The 22,998-nt window shown below is 38.2% G+C and overlaps 1 protein-coding gene across 12 annotated transcripts in view; it reads left to right on the plus strand.

Moving 5' to 3' along the window:
* Positions 1-22,998, plus strand: part of ZFAND4 (zinc finger AN1-type containing 4) — a 57,724-nt gene that overhangs the window by 17,668 nt on the left and 17,058 nt on the right. For 9 of the 12 annotated variants that reach the window (XR_009550006.1, XR_009550007.1, XM_007526492.3 and 6 more), the window contains 4 exons: positions 4,587-4,662; positions 6,610-6,677; positions 10,848-11,034; positions 15,996-16,143. Coding sequence is in view for 10 of the 12 variants with exons in the window: in XM_007526492.3 (XP_007526554.1) it covers positions 4,587-4,662; positions 6,610-6,677; positions 10,848-11,034; positions 15,996-16,143 (479 nt within the window). In the remaining 2 variants the exon portion in view is untranslated. Of the gene's footprint in view, positions 1-4,586; positions 4,663-6,609; positions 6,678-10,847; positions 11,035-15,995; positions 16,144-22,998 lie in introns of those variants that run through there. The other 3 variants (XM_060191677.1, XM_060191682.1, XM_060191654.1) reach the window with 3 other exon arrangements.

The raw sequence follows: 22,998 nt of genomic DNA on the forward strand, positions 1-22,998 counted from the left end.
GACAGAAGGAAAAGGGGGAAAAATGTTCCTAAACATGATGATAAGAGAAATATTTGTCCCTCAGGCACTATAATTACCATGTTTTGTTTTACTGTCTCCACTCCCACCTATTTTTTGACCTACAGTATACTCATGTCCTGCCCTATGTTAGAACCAACCATTTCTCAAGGAGTCCTGATTTCTGTTGTTGGAGTATGATTACTGGAAACTAAGAACTAAGTGTGGTTATTGACTTTCACCCACAATAATAGAAACTATAAAACAGTCAAATACTGTATAGCAAGATGTATTTCTAGCTGTGACTGAATTTTATTTTTAAAAGACAACAATAAAGGGCAACAAAAGGGAATAAATAAATAAAATAAAATAAAAATAAAAAGACAACAATAAAGTTGTATCTAACACCAACAGGAAACAATAATTCTTGAATATCCTAACAACAGTCTCCTACTAAAGGAAGTGGCAAATGAAATGCCTTAAGTGGTCCTGGAGGTGACACAGCAGAAGAGTGTAAGACTTTCAAGCATGAAGTTTGATCCCTGGTACCACATATGCCAGAATGCTGACTGGGGATGTAGTTGGTTAGGGACTGTCTTGCACTTTACCTCAGTTGTGTGATACTCATCAACATAAACCCATCAGTGCCACAAGCATCACACAGTCAAAGGATGTGGCTTGGGTGGAAGATATCAATGTAAAACCAAGGTGCAGATACTACCATGATGCCAACCTGACATCCCTGGGTAGATGATATTGCCAGTGTATCCTGGAACCCCACCTCTCCAGAGGGACAGGCTGGGAGTATGAATCAACCTGCCAACACCCATGTCCAGTGGAGAAGCAATTGTAGGGGCCAGACCTTCCACCTACTGCACCCTATCCTGCATCCATGCTCCCAGAGAGAGAGTGGAAGGGCTTCCAATGGAGGGGATGGGATGTGGAACTCTGTTGGTGGGAATTGTGTGGAGTTGTACCCCTCTTATCCTATGGCCTTAGTAAGTAAAAAAATTACCACTCCAGGCCACTTTTATTTTTTTAATCATTCAGACACAAGGACACAGAGTAGAAAGGCAGAAATACCACAGCATCTCACATGGGATGCTGGGACTCAAATTTGGTCTGTTTCAACAAATCCGTCATGCCTTAATGACTAAGATAAACAGGTGCTGGGAGATAGGCTCATCCAATATGGTACTCAACTTAACCTATGTTTTAGGCCTGGGTTTGAGTCCTGGAACCACCTAAGAGCACCACATTACAAGGGGAAGCTCCATGGGTGATGAAACAGTGCTGTGGTTTCTTTCTCTCATTTTTCTGTTTCAAATAGAAAGCATAAAAATATAGCCTGGGTTTCCAGAAGTGGTATCTTGCATGTATGTGGTTCCAGCACCACACTGACCAAAAAAAAAAAAAATGCCCATTTACATTTCTGTTTCCTCTTTGCTAGGCTCCAAGGATTAGCCACAGTGAATCTGCTTGAACTTTGTCTCTTATTTCCACATAGCCTTGTAGGTCTTGTTTTCAAAGTCCAGTTGGCTTTCACAGCTACATGGTTTGAGGAGGCATTTTTCTTTTCTTTTTTCATTATTGGGGGGAGGATTAATGGTTTATAGTCAACAGTAAAATACAGTAGTTTGTACATGTGTAACATTTCTCAGTTTTCCGCATAATAATTAAGCCCCCTCTGGGTCTTCCTCTGCCACCATGTTCCAGAACCTTCAGGAACATGAACCTTCAGAACCCTTTCCCTACCCCAGTCTTTTACTTTGGTGCAATACACCAAACCCAGTCCAAGGTCTGTTTTGTGTTTTCAACTTTTTAAATTATTATTAGTGATTTATTAATCATCAACAAGATTGTGGGAGAAGAGGGGTACAATTCCATCCAATTCCCACCATCAGAGTTCCATATCCCATTTCCTTCATTGAAAGCTTCCCTATTCTTTATCCCTCTGGGAGTATGGACCAAAGATCTCTATGGGGTGCAGAAAATGGGAGGTCTGGCTTCTGTAATTGCTTCTCTGCTGGACATAGACATTGACAAGTCAATTCATACCCTTAGGAGGGAGCATTTTTTTAAGGTGAAAGTTTAAAAAAGTTGGGATGTCCTATGTGTGATCCAAATTCTTTCATCAAAAAGCTGAGATTTGTGAGTTTCTTCCTAGTTGTTGTCACACTGGGTTTCTGGTTTATAGTGAAATTATTTTTTAGTCTTTCCTGCCAATACATTTAATTAATTGATTAATTAATTAATTTTTAAGAGAGAATGAGAATGAGGCATCAGAGCACTATTCATTTATTCTACCGGGCTTATTGCTGGGGCTTGGTACTAATATGACCCCATTATTCCTGACAGCCATTTTTTTTTACCTTTTTTCTTTCTTTCTGACAGAGACAGAAGATATTCACCAAAGTAAAAGACTCTGGGGTGGGGGGGTGTGATTCAGGTCCTAGACCATGATAGGAGAGGAGGACCTAGAGGGGGTTGAATTGTTATGTGGAAAACTAAGAAATATTACACATGTACAAACTACTTTATTTTACTGTTGACTATAAACCATTAATCCCCCCCCAATAAAGAAAGAAAGGTTAAAGCAAAAAAAAGAAAGAAAGAAAAAAGAATATAGGGAAATAGAGACAGAGTACTGTTCAACTGCTTATGCTTCTCTCCTTGAAGTTGGGCATTGGGACTTGAACCCAGGTCCTTGTGCATGGTGGCACTTAACCAGTTGCACCACCACCCAACCCCCTGATTACCAATTTTTAAAGGTTTTGTTAAATCATAAATTAGTATTGGATCTTATCACATCCTTTTCCAGTGTTAATTGATAAGGCCATAGGATTTTTGTTGTTGTGGTGGTGATGTATTACACTGATTGTGTTGCAAATGTCAAACCATCCCTGCTCCTCAAGGATGAATCTAATTGGTCCTGGTGGATTTTTTTTTACTAGTGATTTAATAATGACTATCCAGATTGTAAAATAAGAGGGGTACAATTCCATATCATTCCCCCACCAGAGTTCTGTATCCCATCCCCTCCACTGGAGGCTTTCCTGGAATTCTTTATCCCTCTGGGAGTATGGGCCCAGAATCATTATGGGATGCAGAAGGTGGAAAGTCCGGCTTCTGTAATTACTTCTCTGCTGAACATGGGCATTAGCAAGTCAATCCATACTCCCAGCCTGTCCCTTTCTTTCCCTAGTGGTGTAGAGTTCTGGAGAGGCGAGGTTCCAGGACACATTGGTGAGGTGTTCAAGATGAAATCATAGTAGCATTTGCAACTCAGTGGCTGAAATGCAGTAAGATATAAATCAGGACGGAATGTTTAATGAACAGGAACCATAAGGTAGGAATAGAGATTTTAGAGTGGATAGAAGGTAGGGAGTCTATTTTAGGTATGTTACTTGGGACCCTTGACTGTGGTAACATTTGCTGGAGCTTGATAGCTAACCTACAAGTGGACTAAAAATATTGTCTGGGAAGATGGTGTCAGAGTTAAGAATAGGACTGGGAAGCTCAATCAGAACAGAGAGTAATTCCCAAACTTCAAGAAAATACATAAATATAATTAACTATTTACCACATTATTTTGACACAGGGCCTATGTCTATTTATATTTAACTCAGGAGCCTGTGTAACCTCTCTGTCCCTGTCAGTTTGAGTTTGAAGTCCATGGTCACAGCTGGGGACATTCGAGGCTGCCTTCATTTCAAGACCAGTTTTCCTCCAGTGGCAGAATAGGATGACCCAGCCTCCCTTGGGAGAGTGGGGCAGTCCTTACCATTGCTACTTTTTTTTTTTTTTTGGTAAATATTTATTTCCTTTTGTTGCCCTTGTTTTATTGTTGTAGTTATTGTTGTTGTTGGATAGGACAGAGAGAAATGGAGAGAGGAGGGGAAGACAGAGAGGGGGAGAGAAAGACACAGATCTGCTTCACCTCCTGTGAAGTGACTCCCCTACATGTGGGGAGCTGGGGGGCTCGAACCCAGGTCCTTAAGCCGGTCCTTGCACTTTGCACCACCTGTGTTTAACCTGGTGCACTACTGCTAACTCCCACCATTGCTACTTGTATAGTGAGAGCAAAGTCATGGAGAGGCCCACAGAGGGCTTATAATGGAAATGACCAGTGATGGTGGAGAGAGGGATCTACTAGAGGTCTAGGCCCATTGAATCTATGAGGTAATCCAAGGATTTCCTAAGTGACCTGGCAGTGACCAAGAAGGCCATCGTTAACTGAGGATTTTCTATTACTGTATCTATTTAAAGGCAGAGAGTTATTGAAACCACTACCACCACTACCACCTCCTCCTTTTCCTCCTGCCCTTCTTCCTCCTGCCCTTCTTCCTCCTCCTCTTCTTCCTCCTTTGCCTCCTCTTCCTCCTCCTCCTCCTCCTCTTTTAAGTGATTGGGTTGGATCCATTTCTTTTAGTTATGTTTTATGTATGACTATGTAATTTGTAACTAAGCAGTTAACATTTGGTTTAGAAGTGTGTTTAATAATTTTAGTTCTTTAGTAAAATAGTTTTACATTATACTATTTTAAAGACTTAAAATTTTAACCCTTTTTAAAATAACCTTTCCCCAAGGTATTCCCATCTGTCAGCAGCACTTAATCTGGAATAACATGGAACTTGAAGATGATTATTGCTTGAATGATTACAAGTGAGTGCAATTGTGTATTAGCTCTTTCATAGATGCTCAATACTGCAACTATATATACTAGTGCTTTTCTTAATTTGTGGATCATATCTCTTCTTCCATATTTTTCTTTTAAAATATTATGTATTTTCCAGCAGGGATATTACTGGGGCTCCACAGTCCTGCATAAGTGTACTCACTCACTGCTCTTAGCAGCTGTTTTTCTTTTAGATAGAAGATGAGAGACAGGTAGAGAGGGAGAGAGAAAAAGAGAGAAAGGGAGAGGAGGGACATAGCAACTCTACTCGTCACTTGTGAAACTTCCCCATGATGCTTCCATGTGGTGGCCATGGGCTGAAACCTGGGTCCTTATGCATGGTGATGTATGTCCTCTACTGGGTCAGTCACCTTCACTCCCTACCCCCTCAAGTTTTTCAATACAGTCCTGAGGAATGCACTCAGGTCTTTGTATATGTGTGATTCCACTGAGCTGCCTCTATGGCCCAATCTTTATATTTTAGTGAGGCTGGAAAGTAGGGAATAGAGAGGGGAGGAGAAGTAGAGAAAGAAGGTGAAATGAAGGAAGAGACACTAGAGTGCTTCTCCACCATCCATGTAGTTTCTTCAGGTTCTCTGTGACCTTCCCATGTAGCATTAGGATCAAATACAGAACCTTATGTATGATTATAAGGCATGTGCTTTACCTGCTGAACCATGAACCATCTCTCTGATTCGTGCGATTCAGTGTAAACTTTGAATTGTTACAGTATTTACTCTGTACCCTATGCTACTTTGTCTTTGTCTTCTGGTTCTTTGTTTTACCTTTCATTGTTCATGCCAAGCTATATGTCCCTTCCTGTTTTTAGGTCTTGCCTTGATCATTTATTTGAATGTAGACCCATTTCCATTTGGCTACATTCATTCTTTTTCTTTCCATTTTCACCAGCGTATTGGGGAAGTGAGTACTGCCTGTTACCAAGTCTTGGTTTTTTACTTTTTCCTCTCATTTCTACAGTATATGATACTTCCAATTTTGATCCTCCCTCATTTCACACAGTTTATCACTCTTGAGAGCAAAGTGGTAGAGGCAATGAAGAATAGTTACAAGAGCACTGGGCATGAACGTTACCTTGTAGATTTTTGTATAAATACTACTTTCTAGCAAATCGCATCTTGGACATGCCGTTTCATTCTTTCATCTAAGGGCCTCTTTTTCCCTATTTGTGATCAAAACACTACAAAAAATGGGAATATGGAAAATTCCTGAAGATAGTGGAGTCTATATATAGCAGACCTACAGCCAGCATCATACTCAGTGGTGAAAAACTGGAAGTATTTCCACTCAGATCAGGTACTAGACAGGGCTGTCCACTATCACCATTACTATTCAACATAGTGTTGGAAGTTCTTGCCATAGCAATCAGGCAGGAGCAAGGAATTAAAGGCATACAGATTGGAAGAGAAGAAGTCAAACTCTCCTTATTCGCAGATGACATGATAGTATACACAGAAAAACCTAAAACAGCAAGAAGCTTTTGGAAATCATCAGGCAATACAGTAAGGTGTCAGGCTATAAAACTAACGTTCAATAGTCAGTGGCATTCCTCTATGCAAACACTAAGAAGAAATTGAAATCCAGAAATCAATTCTTTTTACTATAGCAACAAAAACAATAAAATATCTAGGAGTAAACTTATTTGTGAATGGAAGAGTGTGAATCACATGATCCTAAGAGGTCCTTTTCAGTATTTTAATTCTGGAATTTCATGTGTTATTAAGGACTTAGGAGAGCTTCATGTTTAATTAGGTGTTCTAATAAAGTTATATATTTATGAGCATTACTGTATCTTTTTAATATTTTAGAGTTCAGGTACTGTGCCTGCTAAGCTAACACCTAATTATATGTACATGTATATATAATGCTGAATACATTTTGATAATTATGGCTACTTTTGTGTTAATTACCTACAGCATTTCAGAGGGTTGTACCTTGAAGCTGGTATTGGCTATGCGTGGAGGACCGATAAATACTAGAAGAGGTAGGCCTATGTTAAAATTACACTAAAGAAATTTGCTGATAGTTTTCAAGCCGGTCTTTATATTCTCAGGTTATAGTCAGGGTCCTTTTCTGCTGTTATCTTAGAAAAACAGCTTTGTTCCCCAAGGCACTGCCTGCAAAAAACCTTAAGTGCAGAGGGGCAGGAACTAATATTCTAGAAACTCTTAGGATTCCTCTTTCAATCTAGGGAGATTGGAGGAGAAATGGCACCAGGATAGAGAAGAGAAATGGGATGGCAAATTATAAATATTTTGTTATTATTATATTGATGTTGCATGTTTCATTCACTGAATCTTAATCTTTGAGGATAATTATAGAGTATTATAGAAAATTCCAGAATGTGAGTGGTCTTTGTAAGTCCATTTATTCATTTGACAAACATGTTGAGTGTCTACTATTGGATGTTGGAAAAGTCATGACACTTGTTTACATAGAAAACTATGTCATGACTTTTCCAGCAACCTAGTAAATGTTGTAGTTTTTCAAGTATATCACAACATGGGAAAAGTCCTTGCCCAATAAAAATAAATTAAAAAAAAAACACAAAAAAACATTCCACCAGAGACTAGAGAGGTAACTAACCAGCTAGAGTATTTGCCTTGCAATGTCCATGGCCCAGTTTTAGGCCCTGACAACAGATAGGAGTGCTATGTCTCTGGAGCAGGCTCCAGTGCTATGGTGTTTCTGTCTTTCTCTATATATATGAATGGAACTTTTGTCCCTGAGTAGTGGAGTTAGGCATTCATGAGACCATGGATATCTAGGGAAATAAATCCAATGTACCAGGCAGGAAGAGAGACTTAAGGAAAAATTAACACCCAAAATACAGAATTACCAGAAAACAGAAGATAGCCTAGCAGTATCTTTCCACATACCAATGATTACAGTAAATGTGAATGCTCAGCAGTCTGAAGTAGTAGTTTGTATAGATTTAAAATGACTAGAATGTATCTATATTGTACATGTAAAAACCTCGTATCATTAAACAAGATCATTAAACAAGCACATTTGGAACAGGGGAAGTAGCTCAACTGGTAGAATGTTAGCTTTGCACGACTAAGGAAGGCTTCCATTTTGATTCCCAACACTGCATACAGCAGAGTGAGGCTCTGACTTTCTCTCTTTCTTGCTGACTCTGTGGCTTTACTCATCCCATGTGAATTACGTCTCATATGTAATAAATAACTCTTAGAAAAATTCATACTGAAAGGCTATATAGTGTAGTGTATAAAGCCAAGGTTAAATCCATTAACACAGAGAAAAACACAGAAACCACTATCCTTGATGAAGTTGTGGTATATCTATTCAGTGAAATAAATACTTCATAGCTATTAAAAGATGAAGGTATGCCTTTTGATAGAACAAGAGCTAAGTCGGGAAGTAAAACATAATTATTGGATGTTTTCATTCACATAGGGAAAATGAATCATCAAAACAAATTAACTTGTAGAACACACCAAAATATAACTCACACTGTTGAATAGTCAATGGTTAGCAGAGGGAATGAGGAAGGGGATAGGTAAAGGTAGTGGGGTTGTTTTGATAATGTGGTTGCACTGAAACTTTGATGATGAGTGTGATGAAATTTATACGTGTTTAGAGGCGTGAATCAGTACTCCTGAAATCTTATGGTAAACCAATGGGAAGTTAAATTTCATAAATAGAAAATGAGAGAAAAAGTCCATGTTTCACTGATGAAACGTGTAAAAACAAAATGTGTAGTTTTGACATCTTTGACAGTCAAAATTTAATTAATGCTGTGTAGATAACAGGGTAATATAAAATTGTTTGTGGGTATAAGGAATGACTGTGTACTGGCCCTCAGAAGAGGTGAACAGAGACTTCATTAACAAGAAAGTTATGAGGAAAAAAAGTAAGTGAAGTCCAAGCATGGAAAAAACTGGGAGTATCACATTCGATTGCAACTCAGGCAGGTCACAAGAGTCCCCAACCACTAGTGGTGTCATTAGATTGCTCAGGGCTGTCTTGCTCCATGTCTCATTTTAGGGAAGACCTTCATATGTGTTTAATCCATCCTTCACTAGTTGGAAAACTAAAGGTTAAGTATGGATTCCACTGGTGGCTTATTCTTCCAAAAGTCAAATTACCTGTTTCATGAGATGATTTTTTTTTAGGCCTAGTATCTAATCTTTTGTCCTAGCTACCTTAAGAAAATTGTGTGAGAAGTTACTTTGCCTATTGAACTCTTTTGGAAAGATTGCCAAAGTAATGGACAATAAAGTTAGAACTGATAAACTAACCCTTGTAATACCAGGGACTATTAACTGAACTTAAAAACATACTACATGACATTTATAGTACCAATTCTGAGGCTAATGTAAGAACCCTGCTTACTGAGCCTTTATAGTAGTAACAGTGTTTAATGACATGCAGTTTTTCCTTCATTTCTTTCTTCCTTCCTTTCCCTAATCCTAGTCTTCCCTCTTCCCTCCTCCTCTTCCCCTGTTTTCCCTTCCCCCTTCCTCCTTTTTCTCTCTAGATCTATCTTCTCTCAGATGAGAGATCTGTTTCATGTTCCTTGCAGACTTTTTCATTGAGATAGAAACAAAGAAACAGGCAGGAAAAAAAAAAGAGAGAGAAACACTGTAGCCCTGGAGCTTCACCTAGTTCTATGGTATTTCCATGTGGCATCAGGGTTTGAATCTGGGCTATAAGCATGGCAAGGCATACACCCTACCCAGTGAGCTATTCCTTGGTCATATGTTACATTTTTTGAAAGTTGGTTGGTTATTTATATATTATGTTGTCTTTAAATTAGGCTGTTTAATCAAACAGTCTACTTTCCTACTAGGACTATAATTAGTTTTTATTTATGGAAAGAAGTTTAATTGCTGAATGTGCATGCGTGTGTGTGTAATATCTATATATATGCACATATTTTTAATATTTTAAATGAAAATAAATGGCTTTTATCTTCTACTGTCTTTTGGTAAATCAAGTGATATACTTGCAAACATGTGCATGTTTATTTCACCCACAGTTGTTTGTGGCTTTATCTGTAAGTTGAGAAATTGTCACCTAGAACTTATCTTTTTATATTTGAAATTCAGATTTTGTTAATTTTGCCTTTATTGAATTATCTTTGTTAAATTAAAGACTTTTGTGGAAATATTTAGTATGGACTTCAAATGCAAATCCCTTGCTGTGGACCACAGTTATAAAAGCATTCAAGTTTAGTGAAAATTAACAGAATGAAAGGAAAGTACTGTAAGATCTTAACGGACAATAGATTTTGAAGAAGGCACCTGCAGCACTGCTTCACCACTTATGAAGCTTTCCCCTGCAGGTGGAGACCAGGAGCTTGAACTTGGGTCTATGTACATGGTAGCATGTGTGCTTAACTAGGTGCATAGCTCCCTCCCTTCCCCCTGCCCCTTCCATTACCTAGTTTAATGTTAAAAAAAAAAAAAAAGCTCTAGGAAGAATTTACCTCTATATAATATCAGAAAGAAGAAAAGGCATTCAAAGAGAATTGATTCAAGAATTCCAAAGATTGCTTTTTTTCTTACATAAGTCTCCCAATTATGTTTATTTTTTCTTTTAATTTTTTTATTATCTTTATTTACTGGATAGAGATAGCCAAAAATTGAGAGGGTAGGGGGAGATAGAAAGGGAAAGAGACAGAGAGACACTTGCAGCACTGCTTCACCATTTGCAAAGCTTTCCCCCTACAGGTGGGCATCAGGGACTCGAACCCACATCCTTGTGCACTGTAACATGTGTACTCAACCATGTTACCATCCAGTCCCCTAATTGCGCTTATTTTTTAATCTAAAATAGGATTGCATTTTTGATTATTGATTGTTGGAACCAATGCTAAAAGTACAGGAAGCAGAAGGTGTAAGGAGAAACTACCTTTAAAGATAATAATTTAAAAAAAATACATGGGAGATTGTGGCACAGGTTAAACCCTCTGTATATAACAGCATAATAATGCATCTCATTTATTTTGTATTAATGCAATGCCAGAAATACTATTCTACCTATAAGAGACCAGAGACTTATTTGAAGACTATCATGTTATTTGTGCAGTTTTCAAATTCTGCACTTTCTATCCTGTCACTGTACCAAAATGCATAAAACAGTATAAATTGAGAGCTTTTTTTTAATCAGTTTTTTCCATTTGTAGTTCCTGTGGAAGATCCATTTAGGGAGATGGCTGAGTACATGGACTCGAGTCGAGATGAGGTCTGGGAGAAAACCTCCTGCAACAAACAAGTTACATTTTTGGTATACCGAGAAGGAGATCAATTGAATTTCTTTCGTGTAGTAGATAGGGGTGATGGCACTTTAACACCACTATCTGAATCGTTAAGGTAAACAGGTTTTCATTTGCATGCCACTTAAGAGAAAAACACTTCTTTTGTATAATACACTCCATGGACCTCTCTGTTTTCCTTGTGTGGTCAAAATAATCTTATTCACAATACTGGCTAAATTTCATGCTCCCTGCATCCCCAACCCCCCCCACCAAACACACACACACACACACACACACACACACACCACCCAATCCTAGGTATGTAATTCAAGATTTTCCTTCATATGAATAGTACTTAATAATTTCTAAGACTTAAATTTCTTTGTGGTGTAAGATTATTTCCATACAAATACTTATTTTTATAACTGTATAATGCTCTAAGATGCTTGCCAAACTGTGGTCACAATAGTATGTCACTATACCATCTTGATGTAATACAAAGTATTGAAGCTAAAGCCACTATTTCTATAAAATTTTTAACTCTGTTGCATAAAGGTAAATAGTTTCTTTGGTCTTGTCCTACTCTGTACAAGGGGGAAAGACTATTATGTTAGTTATAAATTCAGAGGTCAGTCACCTAAAGATGCTAAAAAATAGAACAATAGGGGAATTGAACAAGACAACTTGTTAATTTCTGTGCACTTTTGCTATGATGCTATATCTCCTTTCACTTTAAATCACTGAACAATTTCTTTTATAACCAGTCTCTCCACTATACACTGAGTTACAAAGATTATTGTTCTTCATGGAGTATTCAGTCTTCCATAAATAGGATCTAGTAATATCAATTATGTAAAGATAACTATGTCTCTATAGACAATCGAAGATGGATGACCCTTTATTTTACCTGAAAGGAGTTGGAACGTTAGGGGCAAACTGTTAAGTAACTTTAAAGAGGAATAGCGGTTTGTTAGGGGTGTGTGCGGGGGGGGGGGGGGAGTAAAAGTATTACATGTATCCAACTTGAATCCCACATTAAAGAAAAAAAGTTACTGGTGCAGGATGAGTGGCATAGCTCATCTGGTAGGACACCTGCTTTGCCATGTGCACAGCCTAGGTTCAAGTCTCTGGTACAACTATATGGGACTACTGCAGTGCTAGAGGAAGCTTTAGTACAACGGGTCTCGCTCTCTCTCTCTCTCTCTACCTCTCTCTCTCTCTCTCTCTCTGCCTATATCTGTACTTCTATTGGAAAAAGTTAACCTGTAGTAGTGAAATCATCCATGTTCAAGGCTTAGGTGCATGTGCGTACGTATGTGCACACACACGCACACACTCACTAGTGATAGTATACCAGACTTGTATGCATAAGGAGATAGTATACCAGACTTGTATGCATAGGAGATAGTCTACCAGACTTATATGCATAAGGATCTAGATGTCTCAGGCTCAGTCCCAATGCCATCATATGCCAGAGCTGAGCAGCACTCTTGGTCTCTTGCTCACTCTCATTCTCTCTTGATGCTGAATATTAATTCTTCCCTTTTTGTTAATGATTAAGGTGCTTTACAAAATTATAAGATTTCAGGAGTATAGTTCCATACCCATACATAGTGTTAGTCATAACAGCCTCCATCAAAATTCAGAGAGACTCTCATGCCCACCCACCCCCACCCCAACCACCATAGTTCTTGAAAAATCAGTATGGTTACCATTTTTCAAAGGAATCATGTTAAGTGAGCTAAGCCAGAAAGAGAAATATGAATATGGGATGGTCTCATTCATGGGCAGAGTTTAAGAAACAGAAAGTAAAACTTGGACTGGTTTAGTATATTGCACCAAAGCAAAGGACTCTGGGTAAGGGGGGGGTAGGATTTGACAGCTGCAACAAGTAATGCAAATGTTGCTGGAAATATACTTTTGAGTTACAGAAAATATGTTTGCTGCAAATCTGACTGAGAATGGAGTTCTTACTTTGTTTTTAACTTTCAGAAGTCGATACTACATGTTTCAACCTAAGTCCCAGGTTCAATCCCCCACACCACCATAAGCCAGAGCTGAGCAGTGCTCTGGTAAAAAGAAAAAATAAATAAATTTTAAAAAGAGAGACTGTGGGGGTCGGGCGGTGGCGCAGTGGGTTAAGCGCACGTGGCGCAAAGTGCAGGGACCAGTAAGGATCCCGGTTCGAGCCCCCGGCTCCCCACCTGCAGGGGAATCGCTTCACAGGCGGTGAAGCAGGTCTGCAGGTGTCTGTCTTTCCCCCTCTCTCTCTGTCTTCCTCTCCTCTCTCCATTTCTTTCTGTCCTATCCAACAACAAAGCAACGTCAACAATGGCAATAATAACCGCAACAAGGCTGCAACAACTAGGGCAACAAAAAGGGGGAAAAGTGGCCTCCAGGAGCGGTGGATTCATGGTGCAGGCACCGAGCCCAGCAATAACCCTGGAGGAACAAAAAAAAAAAAAAGAGAGAGAGACTGTTCAGTTAGTCTAGTTGTCCAGTCACCTCAAACTTGATACTGTAATAATACTCCCCCACCCCCACAGTTTCTCCTTTCATAATTTTGGTTACCCTAGGACAACTGTGGAGTGATATTAAACTAATTCTATGTAAGCCAGTTGTTTTGAAACATGACTGGGCATGTAGCTCCGTACTAGAACTACATGCTTAATATACAATGCTCTGATTATGGTCCCTACATCCCAACAATCAAAAAAATAAAAGTATTGAAATTGAAAAGCCACTTTCACTACAGTGTATTTTGTGTTCATTCTATTATTAGTTATTGTTAATGTCTTAACAGTACACAATTAAACTTTATCATAAGTATCTATGCATAGAAAAATAAACCTCACTATGTAAATTTTGGTGCTGTTCACATTTTCAGGCATCCAACAGAGATCTTGGAATGTATCCCTGTACATAAGAGGGGCTACTTTGTTAATGTTCTGAATAACCAAAAGCACCAAAAAGATTGACTAGATTTTCACTTGCTTTATTTCTGTTTCTTAACTATTAATGTTGCTCCCAAAGTTGACAGTTTTTCAAGAAATTGTTTTAGCCAAAAAGAAAATAAGTCTTTGAGTTTATTTTATCGGGGCTGGGTGGTGGTTCATCTGGTTGAGCACATATGTTACAGTGTGCAAGGACCCGAATTCAAGTCCTCACCTGCAGGGGGAAAGCTTTATGAGTGGTGAAGCAATATTGCAAGTGTCTCTCTTTCTCCCTTTGTATCACCCCCTCCCCTCTCAACTTATGGCTATCTCTACCCAATAAATAGAGATAATAAAATTTAAAATAAAATCATTTTATTTTATCTACATGCATCTCTTTAACTGCTGTGATCAAATTTGGTTTAATTCTCTATTGGCAAACAAATTTCCTTACTTGACTGGTCCATAAATTACATAGGACTTATACAAATTGCGATATTCTTTTTTACTTTAAAATTTTGTTAAAACCTGCTGTGATATGAGCTATTTCATTTAAAACATTTGAAGATTTCCTTACAACTGTTTTCCTCAGGTTGAGAATATTATATGTCCTTATTCTAATATCTCCAAAAATAATGTTTTCTTTAGAATAGCAATGTTCCCATTGCATAGTATCACATTATTTGCCATCTAGTTGATTTAAAAAAATATTTCTCAACTATACTTTCAAATTGTGGTACTCAGTGTTTTATATTTTGTTATCTGACATGCTGAGTATCTGCAAGTAATTTAAAAAGTCACAATGTCCCAGAGTTAACTCTGGTAGGCCAAAAAAAAAAAAAAAAGACAAGCACTGGGGATTGAAATTTATTATGGAAACCAATTCTTGCTATCCTTCCTTCCAATAATTTTTCTTGCTGTTTGTATAATTAATAAATGAGTTTAAATATCATCAGTTTTAGCATACAGTTTAAGAATAGACCTACACACTCTACTTTGCCCTTGTTAGTGGTGGTATATGTTTGAAAAGTGTTTTTGAACATACCCTATTAAAGCTATACTAATTTTGCTACTTCTTACCAATATGAGAATAGGAAATCTTATTAAATCTCATACTTCCTTAGCATAAAGATATACTTTAGTTTTCCATAAGCAAATCAGGCTTTGTACCAGTCAACATTTCTTATTCTATGTTTAAGTTTAGTCATTCTTCAGATATTCTAACTATGTGCTTCCTGAAATCTTTATCATTCTATTTTTTTAATATTGACAAAGATGAATGAAATTTTAGTGTTTATGCTCAACTGTTGCTATTTCACATTTAATAATTTGTGTTGTTACTTGATGATAGTATCTTCCATGTTAAAATCTATGCTACTCAGATGGGTACATTTCCAAATCAACTGAGATAAACATCTTTAGTTATCTCTCCTTTTTTTATTTGCTGTTGTTCAGATATTAAGATATTGTATATGGATTCCTGTTTTATGTGAGAAGTCTCACAGAATGAATAAACGTATGGACTTTTCTGTCTATTTTTATCCTGGTTCATAGAAATTTAATCAGCTTATGGTTTAGGTAGCTGATAAAAACACATAAGAACCTTCAATGAAACTGGATTTTGCTTATATGGAAATCTTCTTCTTCTAGCGTTTGCCCTTCTTCCGTAGCCAGTTAATGGCTTTGAAAGTGACTGGGATCCATGTGGATTCAGTCGGCTAGGAAGGATCGTCAGTTTCCCCAATGAATGGGTACTCACGGGATGCACCACGGGAAGGTCGATCCAATGCATCCCATATGGAAATAATGTAGCAGATATCAAAAAACCTTCACTCAAAATGTACTAGGTTTTCAATATGAGATCATATTTATTCTAATATTTTATCTCTAAAATAAATTGGCAAATGAGTTTATTGTTCTATTTCTTTTTTATATATTTTATTTGTTTATTAGATAGATACAGAAATTTAGAAGGGAGGAGGAGATTGAGAGGGAGAGAAAAAGAGAGACATCTGCAGCCCTGCTTTACCACACGTGAAGCTTTCCCCCTGCAGGTGGGGAGTTTATTCTATTTCTAGCAGCATCTGTAGTTTCAGTGTGTGCAGGTTTCAAACAATTCAATAGGATTTTTTTTTTTTTGCAGTGGTGGTTCTGTGTATAATTTATACACTGATGAGGATGAAGAAGTTGAGCCTTCTCCTTCTGGGCACCAGATAATTGAAAATTCAATAACTATGAATAAGATGAAGCTTCTGAAGGCAAAGATGGAGAATATGAATCTCAGCAAAAAGGTGAAACTGTCAGCACTTGATCAGGCCTTTTTCTGACTTACTACTGCAGGGCTAACATTGAAATCTGTTGGTAATTGTGAAAGAAGTTATTTGTAATGTATTATTTATTTCATGTTTCTGACATGTTATTTACTGATATATTAAGTGTTGAATTGATGTTTTAGGCCAGCACACATCTAAGGTGATTGTACTTTCATTGTATTATAATAAATCAGGATTTCAGATATATTCCAAAGGGTCCATGACTTTATTAATTTTTGCCTGAGCCCAACAGCTAACATCCAGGTGAGCTAAAGGTCTCGGGAGATGGTGTCAGGGTTGGAAATAGGACTAAAAAGCTGGATCCTACCTAAAATGGACTTCCTAGCTTCTTTCCACATGAAGACCCTTAGTTCCATCTGCTCGGTTCTTACCTTTAGGTTCCTGATTATTAAAAAATTTATTCTGCTTTATATATTAATGCTTTTCAGACAGCACGTTGCAGTTGCTATCATGATGCCAACCTGACATCCCTGGGCAGATGACCTCACCAGTGTGTCCTAGAACTTCACCTCTCAAGAGCCCTACCCCACTAGGAAAAGATAGAAATAGGCTGGGAGTAAGAATTGACCTGATAACACCCATGTCTAGTGGAGAAGCAATTATAGAAGCCAGACCTTCTACCTTCTGCACCTCATAATGATCCTGGGTTCATAACCCCAGAGTGATAAAGAATAGGAAAGCTTCCAGTAGAGGGTTTGAGATATAGAACTCTGGTGTTGGGAATTGTATGGAACCATACAATCTTGTCAGTCATTATTAAGTCAATAAAAATAAGTCAGGATTTAAAAGAAAACAGTTCTAGACCTTCAGAGGATAATAAAGATAAGCTCATCTTAGTTATGCATTAATTACTTTTGAAAATGTTCTGTAACTGGTAAATAGTTCATTGGCTAGTACCCTGCTTTGCCATGTACACTACACAGACTCAGGCTCAGCTGCCACCACATTGAAAGAAGCTTCAGTGTTATGGTCTTGCTTTTTTTTTTTTCTCTGCCTCTATCTAAAAATAATGTTTTATAAATATTTACTTATTATGCCTATATCCATTTTTATTAGTGATTTAATATTGATTTTCAGATTACATGTCAACAGGGGTATAATTCTACACCATTCCCACCATCAGAGTTCTAAATCTATCCTTCCATTGTAAGCCACCACAGTTCTCCCAAGTTTGCAAATATGGGTTAACTATTGTCTCTACAATTATCTGTCTACATTTGTATATAATTGCTCCCTTTTTCTTCTGGGTCTAGTCCTCTCTTCCTCTCCAAGCCACACATATTGCATCTAAATGTCCCTTCCTATTTCCTCCTCTCTCTCTCTCTCCAGGTCCCAATGGAGCTGGTGTTCGGAGCCCTCTTATATCCTCTTCCTCCTATCACTTCTCCCCCACTGGGAATATGAATCAAAATTGTTTTTGGGGTCCAGAAGGTAGGAATTCTGGCTTCTGTAACTGCTTCTCTGCTAGACATGGACATTGGAAGGTTAATCCCTACCCCCACCTGTTTCTGTTCTTTCCCTAGTGGAGTAGAGCTCTGAAGAGGTGAGGTTCCAGGGCACATTGGTGAGATCATTTGTACAGAGAAGTCCAGATGAAATCATGGTAGCATCTGCAACTTGGTGTCTGGGAGGTGGCAGGATATAAAGTGAGACAAAAAAGTTAATGAACAGAAACCAAAAAGTAGGAACAGAGCAGATAAGATTAAGGATCATAGGGTGGAAGAAAGCTAGGAAGTCCATTTAAGGCATGTTTCTAGGGACCCACGACTATGGTAGTTTTTGTTTGAGTTTGAGAACATGGAGTTGGATAAAAACTTTTGTTATGACTACATCTCTATCTTGGTGTTGATAGTTTGCTTCTGTTCAGCCTGACTCAGCAGTCAGTTTTCCAAGGTGATTTTAGAATCATCTTCTGTCCAGTAATGAATGAGAGCTCTGTCCATTTTTAAAATGATTTTATTAGTGATATATTAATAATTTATGAGATGATAAGGATATAGTTTCCTTTTAAAAAATGTAAGAGCACACGTTAAGTGCAGTCTTTAATTATTGTTACATGTGGTGTCAATGCAATGCATTCAGTGCATATAGTCAGATTGGTCTGTGATGTCAAAAATAAAATGTACCACAAAAAAAAAAAATCAAATGTAAAGCGTCTGAAGCAAACCAAAAAAGGGGGGGGGAATCATGTTACATAAGATAAGCCAGAAAGAGTAAAATGAATGTGGGATGATCTGTGATCTGACTCACGAGCAGAACCTAAGGAACAAGAACAGAAAGGAGGCGATGCAGTAGATAAAGCATTAGATTCTCAACCATGAGGTCCTTAGTTCAGTCCCCGGCAGCACATGTGCCAGAGTGATGTCTGGTTCTTTCTCTCTCTTTCCCTTATCTTTCTCATGAATTTAAAAAAAAAAAGAAAGAAAGAAAGGAGAAGCACATAGTAAAACTTGGAGTGGTTTAGTGTATAATGCCAAAGCAAAGCATTCTGAGAAAGGAAGCCATAAAGAGTAATGGAAATGGAGAGGCTTTCAGGGCCTGGCACACTGTGGTGGACTTAATTTAGAGGTAGGAGAGTTTTGTAAACACTTACCTTTTTTTTTTTTAAATATTTTATTTATTCCCTTTTGTTGCCCTTGTTGTTTTATTGTTGTAGTTATTATTGTTGTTGTCGTTGTTGGATAGGACAGAGAGAAATGGAGAAAGGAGGGGAAGACAGAGAGGAGGAGAGAAAGACACCTGCAGACCTGCTTCACTGCCTGTGAAGCGACTCCCCTGCAGGTGGGGAGCCAGGGTTCGAACCGGGATCCTTATGCAGGTCCTTGTGCTTTGCACCACCTGCGCTTAACCCGCTGCGCTACAGCCCGACTCCCAACACTTATCTTTTTTATATTTCTTGATTAGTGACTCAATTTTCAGTTAAGTTTTCCCCTTCTTTCGAGACGAGGCATTCCCTAGTATGTAACTTTATAGCTTTCCTCCTGTTTTCAGAATTCTTTTTCTTTGATTTCCACTATTTTAGCAGTGATTTTTTTCCTTATATATCTAGATGTATTTTCTCTAGAATTAGTTGAGCTGAGCTTCATGGACCTGGGTATTTATTTGCCTCTTTTCAGTTTGGTAGCGTTCACAGCTACTTTTCTTCAGATAAAATTTCTGACCTTTGGGAGTCAGGCAGTAGCACAGCAGGTTAAGTGCAGGTGGCGCAAAGCGCAAGAACCAGAATAAATGTCCCAGTTCGAGCCCCTGGCTCCCCACCTGCAGGGGAATTGCTTCACAAGTGGTGAAGCAGGTCTGCAGGTATCTCACTTCTCTCCTCCTCTCTGTCTTCCCCTCCTTTCTCCATTTCTCTCTGTCCTATCCAACAACAATGACATCAATAATAACTACAACAATAAAACAACAGGGCAACAAAAGGGAATAGGTAAATAAATAAGAATCAAACTATTCCACTAAAAAAAAATTCTGACCTTTTCTACCTTCTTCTCTGGATTAATTATCATACAATGGTTATCCCTTTGATACTTTTCCATGGAACTCTGGTTTTCTTTTTTTTTTTTTCAATTCTTACTCTGGGAAGGATGTTGATTGTCACTACTTAATCCTCTTTATTCATTTCATTTTCACACCTTTCTCACTTCTTTTAATGTTGAGTACAGTCTCATCTCCATAGAAAGTTTTGCAAGTTGTCATTTGAGATAATATGCTCTTCAAGTATTTTGTTTAGTCAATGCTAGCTTCATATCTTCCTCATACTCCTATATCTTGATTTTTGTTGTGACATTACATGGCTTTTAAAATTAACCTTGCACATCTTAATTTAAGATTAGTAATTCAGGTTGAAATGCTATGGAGTTTTTTTGTTTCATTTTTGATGAGGGATTTTCATGAGCTTAAATGTTGTGGCTCTCATTTTTATATTACCTTTGTATCAATTTGATCAACCATGTACTGTTCCTTTTTAGTCATTTTAATTTACTTAAGTACTTGTAGACAAAAGTGAACTTTGGCAAATTTTATTATATATGCCATCTTTCCTAGTAATGAAATACAATTATTACTATTGTTATTTTGTGTGAATCTCAGGCTTCGTAGAAATATATTTCACTTTTGTGGGTTGCGTTTTTAATGCAGCTAGAAGCTAAGGGGAAAAATAGCATAGAACCCAAGCTTTTCCCAGTCACTTTCTCACATGAGTTATCAGTATTTGAACCTGGTCTGTGAATAGGACAAAGTAGACACCCTACCCAGTGAGCTACCTCTATACTTCTGAAGCTGTTATTGTAGCCAATGGCATTTTATTGGAAGGGCACATTTGGCGTGTATCCTGATAATATCTTTGTGATAGTTGGATTCTTATTTTCTCTTTCTTGATGGCTTACCATCACTATCAAGTTTTCGTGTTTTTTTTTAATAAATAAAAGGTTTATTTTAAATTTTTTAAATTTTTATTTATGACATGGAAACACTGACAAAACCATAGGATAAGAGGGGTACAATTCTATCCATTTTCCACCACCAGAACTCCATATCCCCTCACCTCCGTTGATAGCTTTCCTATTCTTTAACCTTCTGGGAGTATGGACCCAGAGTCATTATGGCACTATCAGTTTTTCTATTGGTGCCTCTTCCTTCACTTAGGTCTTTTTATCCCAGAAGTGTTTCCTTCTTAAGATATCCTAAGCTCTGTGGCCCAAGAAAATGCCTGATCTTATTTAAAGTTATTTTGTCTGCATCTGAACTATTTGAGGTCACTTACTTTTGATTTTCTGCTTGCCTCTGTTTTAATATCCTAGGTCTTAGACTTGCATTAAGTATTGTTTTAATCAATTATTTTTCCAGATCTGTGTCTGTCTAGTCTCTTGTAGTTTCTAGTGTCACTGTTTCTTCTAGAGATCATCAGGAGGTGACATTCATGCTGATGTTGTCAGAAGAGATTAGAAGATATATTTTGCTTTCTTTCGTGTAGTTAGTTGAGTTGAAAGAATGACTGAGTGAAGTAAAGGGTAGGAGAGGAAAATGTCTAGGCCTAAGCAGTAAATATTTGATTAGACAATCTGTGGTACCTTCTTTAGGCCATTCTAGTTCTTATCAAGCTCATATCTAAGTCTAATCACAGGGGACTAGTAAGTACTTTTACTTTGAGATATATAGTTGCCCTAACTTACACATATGTGTATATAGGCCCTAGCCTATGTCAAGAGTCTGTAGCTTTTTAGAGAGTGCACCATTTGAAGTAGAACTAGGTAGTCTCGTGTGTTAGGAAAAGTCTCATTAGATTATTGGAGTTGGAAGGTTGCTATCTCAGATTTGGTGTCTCTGGATAGTCTCAAGCCAAAAGGCAGTGGCAAATGGCTTGGTGACACTGGTTGCATTGACTTAGTTGAGGTCAGCAGAATCAGTATCAAAGAGTTTCTAGGACTGGGAGAGATACAGATTTTAAAGAGAATGGGGAAGGTTCCTTTCAGTTTTATAGTTTATGGCAGCAATAGAAAATTATGTGTTGCAGCCCTCCTCCATAGATAGTCTTAATTCATTGAGCACCCTTAGGATTGTAGCATTTAATGTGTTCAGCAGGAGGCCTATATAAGCTGTGTTAAATTTGGAGTTTTTCACAAGCTGCTGTTTTGTTCCATTGTTGTAAATGTTTTCCTTTCCCTTCCTGTTACGTTTGCTTCTCTATGAAGAAGTCTTGGGTTGAAGTAGTCCATTTGAGCAGATCTATGCAGTGACCAGGGATTTGCAACCAAATGTACATGGTGAGGATGTATTGTTAAGGCTCTTCCAAAGCAGACATTTGAGGTTACAGACATTTCACAAACTGGTTGGAAGACTCAGGAGGTATCTATAGTCTTTTATCTATAGGGTGTTTTTCTCTGGCTATACCCAGTGCTACAATGCTGGTGGAACTGATTTCCACAAAACATATTCAGCTGCCTACAGTTACCACGTTTTAAAGCTTTTGTTTCCTCTTTTTCTTTTCTCCCCAGCTATTGTAAAGCTGTGAGCAGAAAGTTATCATAGAAGTTGCCAGTCAGTGGCACATGAGGTTAAGCGCACATAGTTTGAAGGGCAAGGGCCCATTCAGGGATCTCAGTTGAAGCCTCTGCTCCCCTCCTGCAGTAGGGAGTCATGCTTCACAAGTGGAGAAGCAGGTCTGCAGGTGTCTTTCTGTCCCTTGTCTATCTACCCCTCCCCTCTCAATTTCTCTCTGTTCTATCCAATAAAATGGGGGGGGGGGGGATGGCTGTGAGGAGCAGTGGATTTGTAGTGCAGGCATGAAGTTCCAGTGATAACCCTGGAGGCAAAGGGGGAAAAAAAGTTATCATAGAAGCAGGATGACCTGGGTGGGCAATTGGGTCATGAAATTTTCAGGGGTCGACTGCAGCAGTGGGAATTCTTTTATTTATTTATTATTTATTTATTTATTTTAAAAAGGAGACATTAACAAAACCATAGGATAAGAGGGGTACAACCACACAATTCCCACCGCTAGATCTCTATATCCCATCCCCTCCCCTGATAGCTTTCCTATTCTTTAACCCTTCTGGAAGTATGGACCCAAGGTCATTGTGGGATGCAGAAGGTGAAAGGTCTGGCTTCTGTAATTGCTTCCCCACTGAACATGGGCATTGACAGGTCTATCCTTACTCCCAGCCTGTCTCTCTCTTTCCCTAGTAGGGTGGGGCTCTGGGGAAACAGAGCTCCAGGACACATTGGTAGGGTTGTCTGTCCAGGGAAGTCTGCTCAGCATCATGCTGGCATCTGGAACCTGGTGGCTGAAAAGAGAGTTAACATATAAAGCCAAACAAA

This window comes from Erinaceus europaeus, chromosome 1, assembly GCF_950295315.1.
Source record: "Erinaceus europaeus chromosome 1, mEriEur2.1, whole genome shotgun sequence".
NCBI lineage: Eukaryota > Metazoa > Chordata > Mammalia > Eulipotyphla > Erinaceidae > Erinaceus > Erinaceus europaeus.